General features: G+C 38.6%; 3 protein-coding genes across 3 annotated transcripts in view; 1 reads left to right on the forward strand and 2 right to left on the reverse strand.

Annotated features, from left to right (window-relative positions):
* gek (serine/threonine-protein kinase gek) overlaps positions 1-5,335 on the reverse strand; it is a 248,807-nt gene extending 243,472 nt beyond the window's left edge. The window contains exon 1 of the mRNA XM_080285567.1: positions 5,246-5,335. The gene's annotated coding sequence lies outside the window, so the exon portion shown is untranslated. The remainder of the gene's footprint in view (positions 1-5,245) is intronic.
* Positions 5,336-6,703: 1,368 nt separating this feature from the next.
* LOC145416652 (box C/D snoRNA protein 1) lies at positions 6,704-9,735 on the forward strand. The gene is made up of 3 exons (XM_080285585.1): positions 6,704-6,994; positions 7,541-7,762; positions 8,973-9,735. The coding sequence occupies exons 1-3, from the start codon at positions 6,750-6,752 to the stop codon at positions 9,436-9,438; spliced, it is 933 nt and encodes a 310-aa protein (XP_080141711.1). The 5' UTR covers positions 6,704-6,749; the 3' UTR covers positions 9,439-9,735.
* Positions 9,736-13,663: 3,928 nt separating this feature from the next.
* On the reverse strand, positions 13,664-17,117 carry LOC145416633 (uncharacterized). The gene is made up of 3 exons (XM_080285568.1): positions 16,928-17,117; positions 14,904-15,170; positions 13,664-14,008 (listed from the first exon to the last, which is right to left on the reverse strand). Exons 1-3 carry the CDS (start codon positions 17,070-17,072, stop codon positions 13,824-13,826), a joined length of 597 nt encoding a protein of 198 aa, XP_080141694.1. The 5' UTR covers positions 17,073-17,117; the 3' UTR covers positions 13,664-13,823.
* Between the last annotated feature and the right edge of the window lie 329 nt (positions 17,118-17,446).

Raw genomic sequence — 17,446 nt, forward strand, 5'->3', positions numbered from 1 at the left:
GACTGAGAAAAGTCATAAATGAAGACTCCATGCTGCTCAATCACTACACATCTCTCAACCATTCTTCTTCTATTCCCAACTTTCTCCTTTATAAATTAGCCAACTTGCTTCCCCAAGGTAACTGAAGGCCTTCCTCTTACATCACCAAATAATTTCACTCTTAGCACTCATATCACTAGTTTCCAGGATTCTGGCCACATGTCCACACCACTTCAGTTATTTCTCTTCATTCACTATAGACACAGTGCATGCCTTCAGCTCTTTCCCTCACTACCCAATAATATTCAATCATTGCTTAGTTCACCTGTAATTCTCACCCTAACTACCGTTACTGGGTATCTTGAAATTTATCCCTCGCCAAGTGTCCACATTTCACTCCTACATGTAAAAATTAATAATGGTATAGAAATAGCCAAGACGAGCATGAATCAGGCGACCCACTGACTTTGATGAGAGTCAGAACTCTACTTTGTGTGGAATACTCAGTCTTTAAATTAATATATGTATGTACGGTATATGTATATAATTAATTAATTAAATAATTATGGTACTATATTTACAGTATATACTATTATTTTGCAAAATTACCCACTCAATTTTTTAAAACTAAAAAACTCGGCCCAAGCGGGTATGTGCGTAGGTACACGGGGAGGTGCCCATGCCAACCTTCAAATTAACTAATCAATGCTGTTACCAAAACTCTAATAATACCTACTCAAACTCCCTACTTACAGTATCGCAAAAACCAAACCCACATCAAATTAAGCCATAGCAACTACACAATATACTGGTGTCCCTGCAGTATTTAAAATTTTCACAACGCTATTCCAAACAGCAGCAATAAGGTCACACCAAAAAACCTATACAATCATACACGAAAGCTCCTTACAAGCATCATCTGCACCGGACCACTCTCTTTAGTAGTGTGGTTTGGGCTGCAATCAAAGCTAGTGGTCCTATCTATCTATCTGTCTATTGCCACATGCCTCAATCCCACAATGGGTGGTCACAAACAAATCCCCTCCACTCTGCCCTGTAAAGTGGTTACTATAGCCATTACAGCTGTTATATCCTAGTTTCAAGCTACACACATAAGTAGCTTTCAGCTACACAAAAAATATGGTTACCAAAGATCACAATTTGTGAAAAACATAACTAGGCCTAAAATTATCATAATATGGTTCCATGAATTTTTCATTTATCAAATTAGGTCATCCTCATTAGCTAACAACTTAACTACAATGACATCTTCTGTATTACCGGCACATTCTTGCTTCCACTAGACAATTTTAATGACTGTAGAAGAAAATTTATGAAGATGAGGTGTTAGATAATTATAGCCTTCATTAACAAATAATTATAACCTTCATTAACCCCTCCACTCCATTAAAATGACCATACCTGTACGGTAACTGTTTGGTGGCAGCTAGAATAAAAACGTCAACAGAGAGTATGAACAACTTTTTAACGAAGCAATTTTTAATCAGCTGGACCACTTCAGTTTTCACTCAACCTCCAACACTCCTTTAAAGCTGCTAAATCACAACCAGGCTTGGTCTGGAAATATTGTGCATTGAGTTTAGGGTAGCTACCATAGTGTAGGCTAGTACCAGTATCTTAACCCAGTCAGTAAGGTGTACCAGTACCTGGTACAGCATTTTACTGGTGAAGTTAGTTTTGCTAACTTCAGATTATAATAATCTGCATTCAAAAACATTCTTGCAGTGCAGGTGTTAATGAAGGCTGTATCTCATCACTTCAAATCATGGTACACTATCTTACAAGCTGAGTAAAACCATCTGCTGGTGGCATGAATAAAATCATGTCCACTGACTAAAGGGGTAAATACGCATTAAGAGTTAATTCCACATTACTGTACTGTATTTCTTTCAGCCCCAAGATGATACTGGTACAGTACTAGTAGCTACAGTAGCTACTAAAGAAATTCCACTTCTTTCCACTAAAATATATATATATATATATATTTTTTTTTAACCAAATACTGTAAAAGATTCCTAACCTCTTTCAGCTTAGCTGATGGCCAAAGGCCTTGGCACTTAAAACCATGGACAATGATTTGTACTTCACATCTATGGTTTATCAAATTTCAGGCAAGAGCGATTTAGTTCTAACCCCTCGGCTGCATATAGCATTCTAGAAATGCCAATCAGTAGACGGCATCGTACATTCTGGAAGAGTTGTGTGAAATATCATGAACTTTTCAGTCAATTTTCGCACATACTGCAGGCTTATGTTTAATAAGTGGGTTGCGAATCATCAATGTGGGGTGTAAACTTTGTCCAAAATGTTATCATGTTTGGTTAGGTATAAGTGAGTCAAAACACATTATGAAAACACTGATTTTTTTACATTGGTTTTCCTATACCACCGACACAGGAAATGTTCAGAGCCCCAGCAGCTTAGGGGTTAAGGCTGTGGAAGTGCCTCAGCTCCATGTGGTCACGCCAAATTAACTAGCATATAATATCCTATCTACACTACCAGTTGGGGTGAATGTGATAGGCTGTGCCACGGGTTTGTCAGTCATGTTACCTAGTGTCACTATGGGGACAGGGCAGTCACCGTCTTTGAATGTTCTGGACTAAGGTAGTCAAGGCTAAACTGAGGGTAATATGGGATTGGATGTTACCATACCATTTTAACAATTTCTTTACCCTCTTGACAACGCTGAGTTTTATTTAATCATTATTTTATAGCTATGGTATCACTTTAAGTGAGACGGATGATTTAGATCAGACACTGAATATATTAACTTCTTTACTAAATCACTTTAGCTCAAGTAGTCTACACCATTGTTATTTTGTTATTGCTGCCTCCAGACAATTTTGCTCAGCTAAGGAGAGATGTAAAGGGGTTAAAAAAAAAAAGTCTTCAGCAATCTCTTCCCAAACATACTGGTATGTCTCTCCTAAAGCTGAAAAAAATTTCTAAATTTCCTGGAAGGTGCCCCATTACAATAACAAATGATAACTTGACCATTTGACTGGAGATGTTAAAACTAGGATAACCAATGGTGGTGAGGCCAGCTAAGCTATATTGGTTCAAACTACACAAATAAACTATTCTCATTTTACCCTAACATGACCTAAAATTAGTTTACCAACAACGCTGGGTGGTAACCATATAACCAAACCATACGTGCTCCCTACGTGTCAACAAGTGGGTTGGCGGAGGGTTAGTGCCCCTCCCTTAAAACAAATAACTCAAAGTCAAATGGCCACCACTTACGGGATTATGGCGTCTGGCAACAGACAGAGAGATAAAGATCTCTCCATCTTGAATGCATCTGTAACAAGAGATTAAGCTAATTCTACTCATGATGAAATGCTATGGAAAGGATGGAATGCCAAAACACTGTCAATTACTCCCACCAAACTACGTAAAATAAGCTGCAAGAGGCTGAGAAACTGGGCCAAGTATGTGTAAATGGGGTATAATGCTGTCCCCATCAAGCTCTTCAAAATGGCAACAGCCTATTCATTTAGTTTCTTCTTGCCACCTCCAAAAGATTTCAACTCTGAAGAAGCCACTTGTAACAACGGGGATCAAAAAGTTTCCACTAACCCATTCACACCCTGATTTTCCTCCCTCAGAAACCAAGCTGCCTAAGTGATGCTCCCAGCAAGCTTTTATTACACTTACACAGAAAGGGTGTCTATAATACAAGACAGAGGTGTACAAAGTGGGTACGCTTAACTGACATTGCTGCAAGGGGTGGTATTTCAGTCAAGGCAAAGTGGGTTGTGATAAATGGTATTTGTGCTGGTAATGATGTACACATGGAATGTGAATGTTTGTAATGGGTTAGAAGTAGAGTATCTGTTGGTAATGGAAAGCAGAAGTGGAATACTGTATCTTAGAATTGTAATGGGTTAGAAGTTGAGTATCTGTGTTAGTAATGATGAAGTAGAATACAGTATCTGTGATGGTAATACAGTGGAGAGGTGATGACCAAGTTGCAGTCTGGTAATGTGCCTTTCCATCACAAAGAAAGAGCCAACTTTGTAATGCCAGAACAAACTGAGCCTAAGCATTTCTTTTCCATCCCCCCCTCCCCTCTCCTAATGATTCCATTCTGCTTAGGACTGACTCCTGAATTGGAGGGATTAGCTATAGGCTAGTCTTAATAGCCTGTTCAGTATGAGTGACCTTTCCTATGAAGAACACAATTATCCAGTAGCTGCCACAACACATCAAGTAACAAAGGGCATCAATAGATTCAAGGGCATAAACATAGATCCTAATGAAAATAGAGGTTCACTAGAAACTGAGAACTGGTTAAAAGAATTACTGTAACCCCTTCTGTTCTTGTTATCACAAATTTGATTCAACTCTGGGGAAACCCAGATACAACACAATCCACTCTTGGGTTTCAGTGTAAGGGTTACACTACAATACATATTTTCATATTCTAACAAATGCCTTACAAAGACTGGCATTTATTTAATCTGGAATAAGGCTTCTAAAATTCATTAAAGCTTACTTGATAATTATATGATACTTTTCTCATGAAGTACCATAACTGTGGGAAGTGTCTGCTTCACCACTAACATGATATATATAAAGATGATACTCAGTAATACTTTTATGTATTCACCTCCTCTCACACTGGATGTCAGAGTAATAGCCCTTACTATACTAGGAACTCAACTCTATTAACACTAACCATACCAAATAATCACTGCCAACGACTGATGCAGAAATTACACTCACCTCAAATATATACTTACAGCACAAATAGTCCCTACTATTAGGAATAATATCTATGCACAGATAACACTGGGCAGCCAAAGAAACCTTGGGCAAAACAAAGTACAGATCGCGTTTTGTGGGAACCTTCTAAGTTATAATTAGTCTGGACGGAATATCTTTCCTCACCTCACACCTTCAAGGGAAGTCTGCTTCTTCCTGTCTCAATTACAACCTCTATTACTCCATCTACGAACATCAACCATTGTTTTAACCACATTTCATAAGTAGATGTAGCTGTGTCAATGGTCAGTATGGTTGTCCAACACGGAAATAAGCCTCAAAAGGGCTAAAATTGAGAATGTGTGAGAACCTCGGCGGGAGGAGGGGCCGACCTCTGCTTCAGCCGACAACTACAGCTGGGCTCTACTACCCCATTCTCAATCGATATCTCCTTTAAATACCTACTTTTGTTTGGAATTCTAGCCTCAAAGAACACCCAAGCGTTAGCAGCATACCTTACAGAGCAACTTACCCCATTGCTCACGGTAATAATGGGAGATTTTCAGGTATATTCCATAGTTTCCACGGCAGATCACACGGAACAGGTCCACTAACCCCCCAGGCAACCCCCTACTGGCGACTCCCCGGACTACCGCTATAGACGCCTGAATCCTCGCAGCACCTACCGCCGTCTCGACAGAAGAACATCATATGTAGGATGCAGTCCCCTTACCTTGTTCAAACGAGTCTCGATGCTCTCGAAACAGACATTCAGTAAGGTATTTGAATATATAGATCGAGATTGGAAAGGTATTGTTATGATAAGGGCGGATCTCCGAGAAAATCTGCAGCGTCAGTTGCTGGCGAAAATTTTCTAAATATATTTCAGTACAGACCTTCATTATGCCCAAAAGAGTAAAAAGGGGGACTGAGAGCTATCAGTGCAGCAACATATTCCTAAATAAACTATACATGTAGCTTTGTAAAGAATGAACACCTCTTTCTTAGACCATGACCTCTAATGCATGGGACGAGGACACAAGACGGGAACATAGCGTTTAATGAACCTTGAAAATTACACCTCAGGCAGAACAGATTCTGTCTATGAGTGGGTGAACATTTACTAATAAAATGACTGCAATATTACAGATCAGTTCAATACTGGATTCTATGACAAAAACGAAATAATACGCAGGGTGTAAGTAAGAAGTCATTGACATGTGTACTTGGGCCTGCATGAAAATAAGTATTCACTTTATGTGCTTCTGCTTGTACAACAGGAAAAATTAATCAACTGAGTAAAAGTTTCTACGAACATTTGAATGAATCTGATCTGATATTGTAATGTTTCCTAGACTCAAACATGTGCAGTATTTTTCCAATTATTTCTTGTATTATGAATTATGAAGTTGGTGTACATTCTCTAGTTTAGATGTATACAAGGAATCATATATAAACATTTCTTCAGCTTTTATTCTAACGGATCAATATGCATTTCAATGGTCAATATAAGTTAGCTACCCTTCGATTTACTACGTTTTCTCTGAATAAGAAATATATAAAATACTAATCACTGCAGCTTGATTATTAATGGTACTTACACTTTTATGTATTGAAAATCAAATTTACATGAAAATATATGATCTGTATGATTTGCTTAAGAAAACTATTAACACAATTGACAAATCCAGCATGAATCCGGATTTCGGTTTCTTGGCAGAACAAAAATCAAAACAAATAGGCGTTCTCTTTGGCAACAGGTCGATTTGGCGCTAGAATTGTTCCGTCTCCAAGCCATTCCGATTTGATTAGGATTAGTTAGAGTAGGATATAGTAAATTAGATTCGGTCAGAATGAATTACATAAGGTTAGATTAAGGTATGTTAGGACAGGTTTTATAGGTTAGGTTAGGTTAAGTAGTTTATATTAACCGGGGACGGATTGGTTTAGGGGCCGGATCAACCAGAAAGTGTTTATGAGTGTTTTTCATTGTAACTCGGTCCGGTTGTGTTTTAACGCCTGTAGCGGCCCACCAAATGGATACTGGAACAGCAACGATGGACAAGGAAAGGAGTTTGGCACAGGCGCCTAGACTGGGTCCATGCGAGATTTGTAGGAAGAATGATGCCAAGTATAAATGTCCTGCCTGCGATACGAAATCTTGTTCATTAGCCTGCGTGAAGGAGCACAAGGCGAGCCAGTTGTGTACAGGAATCAGGAATAGAGTTAAAATGATTCACAAGGAAGATATGGATAATTTAACACTTCTTAGTGACTATAGGTTGGTATATTATTTTGGAAATTGGCCAGGTAATTTTTTTAAGTGCTGTGGCTAATGACCAAGTTTTTTTTTTTCTTTTTTAAGAACATAATACCTTGGTTCAGATGTTCAAAAGAAAAAGAAGATTGCATTTCTGCCACATACTGTAATAACTATAGCCCAATGATTTTTTCCTTATTTGAGTAAAACTAGCAGTAGCAGGAATGAAGTACATTGTTTCTGATCCCTTCTCATCAATTGATCTCTTGTAAACTGAATAAGCTACTGAAATATCTTAGAGTAGCAGAGAAAATTGAGTTCTTAAACTTGGGCTCTCGCGGGTAGCAGGATGAATGAAAATTGTGTGTGAAATGTTAAGACGTGCTAATGCCATAAGAGTTCATATGATAACTATTATTTGCTAAGTGAACAAGAAATGTTTTAGATTTGTTCATCATTATTTTGTCTCGTATTATGGTTTGATGAAGGGGTTCATAAACATTAGTAGATCTGTTTGAGTAGGGAAAGATGTGATGGTAGATGGGTAATTGCTGTTTGCATTTCCAGATTTTTAGAGGAGATAGACCATAAGTTAGAGGACAATCTAAGGAACCCAGTGCTACGCCAAGCAAACATGGACCCCACACATAAGCCCAAGATGCCATACTTCATGCACCGGCTGCGTGAGGAGGCATGGAAGCGTGGAACAACACTGAGGTTCTTCCCGTACCAGTTCTCCACCAGACGTAAGAATGCCACGCGGTTCATCATCTCAGAAGGCACCATAAGGTTAGAATTACCGTGCTTGTTTAACTTGATAATATGGATGTGTATTTATATTCATGTTTATAATACTTGCTTCTTTCGTTACAGTGCAATTCAACACATCAAACTTGGTAGCTATTTCAGTTTATGTGCAACTTATTATAAAATTTTCTTAATCACTAGTTATACATAGCCTAGTGATATTAGAGATCGTTATATTATTTGTTGGAGCATATCATTGCAGGGAAGAGTCAGTTGCTAGCTGCTTAATCCCAGCGTTTATCCATCCAAAGTTGTGGTAACAGAATTGCCTCCAAACCCTTGTATCACTGCTAATCCGCACCCCTTCACACTAGGGTTGTTACCATTATGATACATCATCAGTGTGAGGAGATTTGCTGATACCAAGCATATTTTCAATATGTGCTCCCTATATTGGCAAATGGGATATGATAAATTCACCTGGTATACACAGATCTTGCACAGCACTAAGTTATGTATGGTTAAAATGAAGTAGCATGCCTCCAAGCATAATTGCTTCCCCCCCCCCACTAAAGCAGTAAATAGGATGAAAGCGAAGGTAATTAGTGGGAAAAGAAGTAGAAAGCTACATGAATTCTTGTGCTTATAGAGTTCAGCGAATCATCAGCAAGGTTGGTTTGACCATCTGTGTACATGTGTATTTATGTGTGGGTTTTATTTATATGTTCTGTACTAATATGTATGAAACAAGTCAGCAACCATACTTATTTTCTTCATGTAATGGCAGAACTTGTGTTTTGTCTTCACATTTTTATTTAATGAAAAAATGTCATATTGTATAAAATAAAAATATCATTTGTGATAAGATTTTTAACTATGTGTTAATCTCAGCCTGGATATTGACTCTATACTTGTGGCTGAGTTTCCTGTTTCAAAATGATAATTAGGTACTAATTATCAAGCTGTAGCCACACTTCTTTCATATGGTAGGACACTGCCTCCCAGGGTTGATGGTTGCAATAATTTCTGTTTTTTCTTTACAGTAGTAGCTACAGTACCTGAGTCATAGCATTTTCATTACCAGTACTGTTTTTCATATAATGTCGATGGTTGTGGTATAATTAAAATTTGGCTTTAACTACCAGTATATACTGTGTATATATATATATATATATATATATATACTGGTATATACAGTATAAAAAGTTTATTTTGCATTTTTAATACCCTCACAACACTTGTTTCCTTGCAGATGGCATGTGAAGCTTATCTTTCACCAGGCAGACCTCACCCTCTCGGAGGTTGGTGTGGACGAAAATACCACCATAAACAAACTCCTGGCCCGTTACCTTGACCCTAATAGTGATCTCCCAACAGACGTCAAGGAAAAACTAGCATATTATCAATCTGCTTCATTTGGCGGTATATCCATCTTGGTAAAAACTGATATGGAAGGTCAGGGCATGGTGTTTCAGGAGCTCTTCCCCAATAAAAGTCTGCGCCTGAATCTTGCCAATAAGACTGTAATAGAGAACCCAACTCTGTATGTCGTCTTGAAGCATCATACTGATTCATACCTTGCATACCAGGGTGACCAGCATGATGATCTGTTTCCTGACTCTGAGGATGCCAAGGAAACTCAGAAAAGTGATGGACTTAGTTATTTTGATGCTGAAAGTGATAGCAGTAATTCTGGAAGCGATTCAGAGGAAGGGTAACATAGAATGGTTATTAGAAAGAGAGAGGGTCAGATATTAGAAGATTATGAAACTGTCATGAAGATTAATTATAAGGAAGTGGCAGAGTATTTGTATGGTATATAGAATGAGAGTGCTCATGAAATCTGAGGCTGTAAGATTCTGCTGTCTTTTTCCTTTAATAGCTGAATATAATGTTGTAATAAGTTTTCTCATCATTCCCATCATAAAAAAAAAAAAAATAGTATGTTGTATTGTAGACAGAAGGATAGTGGTGGGTTTTGCGCATTTATGGTGTAGATGGTAAGCTGCTAGGTACCATCAAGAGTTTTTATGATGGTAGTGAGGCATGTGTTAGGGTAAATGGACATTGAAGTGGATGGTTCACGATCAGTGTGGGCGTACGACAAGGTTGTGTGATGTCCCTGTGGTTGTTCAATTTATATACCGGTATATATGGGGTGGTGAGAGAAGTAAAAACATGAGTAATGGAAAGAGGGATGGTGTTGGTAATGAATGGTGATGGATGGAATATCTCAAATTTATTGTATGCTCATGATGCAGTGCTACTTGCAAATATCGAACAAGAACTTGGTAGACTAGTGCAGAGTTTGCTGATGTCTGTGAGCGTCGTGCCATGAGAGTAAATGCAGAAAAGAGTACTGTAAAGCGATGGTAATCGAGATAGAAAGTTACTTCCAGTGTCATGTTACAGTGAATGGAGAGAGACTGGAATTGGTGAGAGAGTTCAAATACCTGGGTACAGTGATAGAAAAGAAAGGAAAATGCGCAAAAGTAGTGGAAAGTAGAGTGACACAAGGGAGGAAAGTAGCTGGTGCTATAAAGGCCTTGTTAAAACAGAGGCTTGAGTGTTGCAGCTGTGCAAGGCGTACATGAAGGAGTGTTAGTGCCATCTTTAACATATGGGTGTGAGACTATGATGTGGCATGAAAATGAAAAGTCGAGAGTAAGAGTTGTGGAGATGGGACTGCTGAGGAATGTATTTGGAGTGCAGAGTGTGGATAGGATACGAAATAGTGTGATTTATGAAAGATGCGGAGTGAGGAAGTCTGTGGACACCAGAACTGAAGAGAGTGTATTGAGACTGTATGGTCATGTGGAGAGAATGGATAACAACAGAGTGGTGAATAAGTATCTGAGCGAATTTGGAGGAGGGAGGAGGCGAGGTAGGCCAAGAAGAAAGTGGAGGGATATGGTGGATAAGTGTGTGAGGAAGAGAGGTATGGAAGTCAGTGAGACTAGGGGACTTACAAGAGATCGAGCTGGCTGGATGAATGATGTGAGAAGAAGTGCCTGATCAGTGATTAGGCACCCCTTTTTAACATGACAGCGTTTGGATTGACTCTGTTGGATACGTTTATGTGAAGCTACAGAATGTGGTGAAATTTTTTTTTAGAGTATCAGATAGAGCCAGGGCACTGGGGACTTGAATTATGAGTGAATGGAAGCTTGGCCCATTGGATTGGGCAAAGTTGGGCTGTCTGGACATTGCTACTCTTCATCCTGCCCTAGGGTGGAAAAGGAGGTCTGGATGATGATGGTGATGTATTGTATTAGATATCTAAATATCCAGAATGGTTTTTACATGTGAAGCTCCAAGTTCAGGTTTGTTTCTGTTGATTAAGTTTAGTTGCATATTGTAACCGTTTCATTTATGAATGTATTCCTGTCATACCATGCACAAGTTATTGAAACATGTTGTTATTACTGTCGTACAGTGATGACATGTTAGTACTGTATTGTACCATACTGTAGATTGGCATTTACCATTGATGTATGATACAGTGTACTATGACTTCATTTAAAGGCTATAATTGCTTGGTACTAACAGTGCCCAAAATAAAACTTCATTTTGTCAGGTTTTAGTTTGACATTTCATCCAGTGATGGTAAAGAATCGGATTTAATACAAGTAGTAAGCAGAGGAAATTACTCCACACAATCCGATGGCATAAATTTGCATATTAATCGTACTATATCTAAAGTTTTATTTATCTTTGGAGAGACTTGAACTAGAGAGGTTAGATGTGGCCTCCATTAAACATGCCATTGGACTGTGGGGCCTAGTATACAATCCTATACCATTTTTACTCAAACTTGGCCTAGATTTTCGTCCTTTTGCAAGTTATTTCACTTTGCTCAGTGACCAAAAAAAAAAAAAAAATTTGCATGTCATTTTCATAGCATGTCCATGTGACAACTATCATATTTTAGTGTTAATATATCATTTAAATGCAGCATTCAAGGTGGACAGCAGGCACTTTTAGGCAAAGTTAAAGTAAAGAATATAATGTTTCAGTAGTCTCAGGAGGTAATGGGAGTTTAAAATGTTTTGACCCTTTGGAGTCAAGATACTTTCATCAAATGATTATAATAATCATTTGATTGACCAAATAATGGAGTGATGTGGAGCCTACTGTGGTGCCCCTGTTAACTGGGTAATGAGACACAGATGCAGCATCTGAGACTGTATGGTCATGTGGAGAGAATGGATAACACCAAGGAACCACACTTCTACACTAAACCCCACACCTTGTGGTGAGACACTGTCAGCTGCATGGGAACAATGCTTCACTGCATGGGATTGCCGTGCAGGGGTTTTTGTTTGCTTGCAGTTGATGGGTCCACTCAGACAAACTGGGGTGGCACAGCACCAACAACCATAACCAGACTGATAATCATACTGTAGTATGCTGGGAGTGTTCAAGTGGTTTAGAAGCAAGGAATATTAATCCTGCTGGAAAAAAAAATGATTGTATTGACTATTGCAAGGACTTTGCTTCCTCCTGGGACCTTAATGGGTGTATTTGTACTCATTCTTTCAGTTACTCTTCTTGTATAATTTACTTCACGATACCTTGGTCTTCTATATATCTAGAGGTCATCTTTAGCATAACATCTGTATCATTGTAACTCTGGCTTACACCAACATACCTATCTAGTTTGTTGATGTAAAGGTCCCAGATTTATCTTGACATGTTCACTGAATGGCATGTATGGAGATAGAGAGAGAGAGAGAGAGTGGGATGAGCTAAGGCAATGGTGGGGGGAAATATAATTCATTCTGTGCAATGTAGCACAGAGAAGGAAAGTGGCTGTTGCCATAGAGACCTTGGTGGGAAACAAAAGTCTGAGTGTGGTGGCCACAAAAGGACTGCATGAATTTTAGTGCCCCCATTAACATTCTGTACCACTACTTTAAAAGTGTAGAAGATAAACTTTGTTGTTATTTACTAATTAGCAGTCTGTAAGTTTATTGGTTTTGAGTTTTATAATGACCATAGTACAGTATCAAATATTTAAGCAGTACCCTATATTAAATTTGTAGTTTGGAGGCGTCTTCAGTCCATACCTGGGCATTAACTCCTTCAGTGCATTGACATTCTGAAAAGAGGGTATTTAAAGTAACATCTTATCCGTCTAGTTCTAAAAGTCATACCAAAGCTGAAAAAAATTGTCTGAAGGCACCCAAAAATATAATGCTGTATAATGTCACCAGATTCAAGGGTTAAGACTATTCCAGAAACCTGGCAGAGCTTGTTAGCTTTATTATTTATTAGGTGCTAGAATTATGGTACACTGTGACTAAGCAATGAAACATGTTTGTAAGTAAGCCTTTATTGATTTAAAAACAGCTATATTGTATAAAATGTGTCAAAAATCTAGTGAATTACAGGAACATAGTTCACTTATTAAATACTATCGTAAAATTCTTGTACTGGAAATTTGTACCTAAAAGGGCACAACAGACTGGAATGATAAGAATCATCCTTACACAGCTAGATAAAACTGTCATGAAAAACCACACCACAGGAAGCTTAAACTCTGGCTGTTGCAAGAGAAATAAAGTTTGTTTTTGTCAGCAAATAGGGAAGTATTAGACAATATCTTTTGGTTTTATGTTAGGCTTGATTCTCGTTTATACCTGTATTCTGGATGTGTACGGAAGCTCCATAACACCTTTTCCTAAGCGATTTACTTTGCTGATTACACCTTACGAAGTTACTGTCCTCTCCTGCATTATATAAATTCTTCCAGTATCGTCGTAATTTGCATAAGTAATGTACCGTACAAATGGATATTAACCAGTCATATCCAAAAGTAAGTTGCTTCAGAAGAGGTGCTAGGGAGCTTCCTTACCCAATGAGAATGCTGGCCTTACAGCTGTTGTTAACCCTTTCAGCCTGAGGAAATCAATGGTTCTTACTACCTCTAGACTATTTTATTTTACTTACTTTGGGTAATCCTCATGCAGTGAAAAGAATAGGAACAATCTCCAACAAACTTATTTAAGAAAGGTCTCCCCAAAGAAGAATAAAACAAGTCAGGTGTTAGAAAGAATTTAGAAAGTTTTGTCCTGAATTTAAGGACTGACAATGTTATTTCTTAATCATATTTGCAAGGAGTTGAATCTTGTACCAGTTCATCAGAGGAGTGGTTGTCTCTTGCAAGGGATACTGTAGCCTTACTGTTTCGTCTCCTTTTGGCATACAACAAGTAGCAACCGAGGGCAGCCATACAGCCAGCCAGAAGTATAACAGCAAGGGGAATCAGGTACCACAGGAGATTATCTGCCAAAGAAAATCAGTTGATGAATATGATTAAAGAAACAAAAGATCCAGCTGCAGGCAATGCTCATTATTTAGGATAAGTTATAAACATCTATTTTGTATGGAGAAAGAGGTGAAGCAGTATTTAGGTGAATAAGAGAGATTTGTTAGGATAAGGGAGCCTGAAAGCATTTCTCTCATGGCCATCCTATTTGGGAGACTGCAGGAGGGAGCAGGGAGTTTGAGATGATGAGGATATGAACGACAAGGGCTGTAAATTGGGTGGAAGTGACAAATCAACTTTATAGGTAACAGCAGAACTCTAAGAATAAGTTATTTATTTACTGTTGATCTGATAGCAAAAATAGATGCTTTAAATGTCAAATTTTAACAAGCATCAGATGAACACAATGTACTGTACTTTGAAAACTCACATGGGGAAAAGCAAACTGTACTGTTCTGTACTTTGTGAGCAGTTGAACTAATTGAGCTCTTGTACATTATACTTTTAATGCAGTACAGTACATATTCACATGAAAAGTGTGCTAATTCTTTGTTGTTGGAATAGCCTAACAGTTCAGGAACATCTGGATTACATTAAGAGATTTTTCATTTAGTCTGTATCTTGTTCTGTACAACAGTAGTAGCATTTCACTTGTGTCAATCTGGGCAATTAAGGGAGTTTTTATTTTCCTGACCAGCACACAATCCTGGTATCCCAAAACATGATGCCAATATGTTGCTACCTTCTGAGCTGTATGTTAACCTCATCAGGGCACCCTTTCTCCAGTGGGTGTTTTTCAGCTATGTCCTGTGACATTTGCTAGCTCAGATCATAGCATCATAGGTGGCATTATGACATCATAGCATCATAGGTGGCATTATGACAAACAGAATACAGAAGGTTATATCTCACCAGAATAATCACCACCATCTGGCTTGTCAGTGGTGGTAGCGGTGGTGGTGGTGATGGTAGTGGTGGTTGTATGAGTAGAATCTGGAGTAGTGGTGTCTTCACATGCCAGCCTATTTCCCAAGTTATCAGTAAATTCCACCTGGCATGAGCATGGCACCACTCGGCAGATGGAGTCAGGGTGGAGGTGGCAGGGGGAAGTCTCCAACACACACACAGACTCAGACACATAGCAGGTCTTTCTTTTGTCAGTTGGGCAGTGAATTTCATCTGGTGGTTGGATAATTTTGGTTATGATTACGAGCGAGTGAGCAAGCACAGTGAAGTGATATATACTCTACGTTCAGCTGAGAAATGAGAAGCCCAACACGACATGGCCCAACTGCGATGATTTTCAGAGGCCAAGAACTTTTTTACTATGTGAGATAGAGAAGAGTTTCTTTCAGCAGGTAGTAGATACATTCAAAAAATTTTGTTTATAGCTACATATTTACTAGTGAAACGAAAGAAACCCCTTGGAATCCCAGCATTCCAAAGGAATGTACCTAGGGCTTCAATTGACATACTGTACTTCACTATGAAATCAATTTTAAAATTATTTCCTTTTGGAACATTGTTTTCATGCATGAATTCTAACAACTAAATATGGGATACTACACTCATATTTTTACCTAAACTTTTTTTCCATGCTTAGGGGGTGAAATTAGCAAGGGTAATCACCCCATTTCTGGGTTTTACCATTTGATCGATAGCCAAGCGTCTACTGACACAGTTCTCACCAGAAATGTTGAAAGTTTACACCAAGATGAAATTATGATGATAGGTGTATGTACAAATGCTCACTCACTTGCCACGCCCACAAAGTGTACTTTACTGACAATACCTAAGAAGGTTATGGAACAGTAAGGAAATCCAGCACAAAGAGCAAGTACAATTACCAGTGCAAGAGGTGATGAATTACAGTACAGTTCTGTTCTTATGTTTGTTTATACTAATGGGTATATGTCTGGTAATATGAATCTAATATTGTAAAAGACAGGGTGCTATTTGTAAGAATATCATTGCTCTTGTGAGGAGTAAAACTAGTGCTTGATCTTTGGTGACAGTGAGTCATATTCATGTTTACCAAGCAGTATTAAACAGTTTCATAAGCTAACAATGTGAAAAGTAATAAAGTGTTAGTATGTGTACATGGAAATTATAAGAAATAGTAACACATATAATCATTATCAGTTTTCACATGTGTCTGAACACTGCTAATCAGGCAGACCATGGATCAGCACCTCTGTTGCACACACATACTTATTCCTCTGTCTACTGTAGTGTCTGGGTGGCTGCTATGTGTATTCTGGGAAATAGCTCAAATACAACTGCCACCACAAAGCAATGGTAATACAGTATTTATCCTTTAGGTTTTTACTTAATAAGGTACTGTACATCATTAGGTGGCTCTCGTGGCTTAAAATTAGGGACAGTGACAATGTATAGCCTTACATTGGTGTAAAATAATGGCATGTCTATTTTGACAGGTGACAAGTGCCGATGCCACAATATTTTATTCACTGACAAACTCTCTAAAGTAGCAATGGTACCTGAGCTGCTTCTGACTACATATTCATTTCTTAAGCATTTTCTGCTACCATATTCAAACACCATAGGTGGACACTTAGTGCTGACTGGGCTTTACCCTCCAATAACTCACTTCCTCCACCTCCAGCCCAATTAGATCCTCTCTAACTCAAATTAATCCTCTCCAACCTAGTTCAGCCCCTTCCAACCCATTTCAATCCCTTCCAAACCCAATTCAACCCAGTTCAACCTCTTCCAACCTAATTCAACCTCTTCCAACTTAATTCAATTCCAACTCAGTTTAGCCCCCTCCATTGCAATTCAAACCTCTCCAACCCAGTTTAAGTCAGTAATCAACCCATTCCAGTCTCTTCAACCCAGATTAGTCCAATTCAAAATTCTTCATTCCAAACAACCCAATTTGACTTGCTACCTAACAGCAACTACTTTCAACCCACCAGGACATGCGGCACGGCAGTGTGCCTCTGTGGGGAAGTTGTTGAGGTTGGCGCCACACCCACCATACACAAACTGACGGCAGGTGGCTTTGGCAGCATCATAGTGCCACCGCTGCAGGTAAGCGCGGCACAGCCCTGGCTCCATTCTCTGCTGGCACCGTGGCAACACTGGTAAGGGAACGAAGTATCGTTAAAGATTGTATTATAAATGGTCTTTTGAGATTTTGTAGAAAATTTTTCTCAGAGGTATATTCTGAACATTATATCTCAGTATCCTCTTGTATGTTACTGATGCAAAGTATGTTTATAATAATGATGTAAACAACATGCAAGAGTGTTAAGGTGTGATAAGCAAAATAAACTGCTATGGAAAAGGTTTCAAAGCTTCTTATGCTAAGTCCCCAAGCCTTACCCAAACGTGATGTACTTTGTTTTATTCCCTTTTTAGTAAAAAGTATTAATCAAACTCCCAGTTAGAAGAACTAGAGCTCAGTTCCTGGGCCAGTCATACTGGTGAAC

This window comes from Coenobita brevimanus, chromosome 107, assembly GCF_032717465.1.
Source record: "Coenobita brevimanus isolate Jiangsu-jjx chromosome 107, ASM3271746v2, whole genome shotgun sequence".
Classification (NCBI taxonomy): Eukaryota; Metazoa; Arthropoda; class Malacostraca; order Decapoda; family Coenobitidae; genus Coenobita; species Coenobita brevimanus.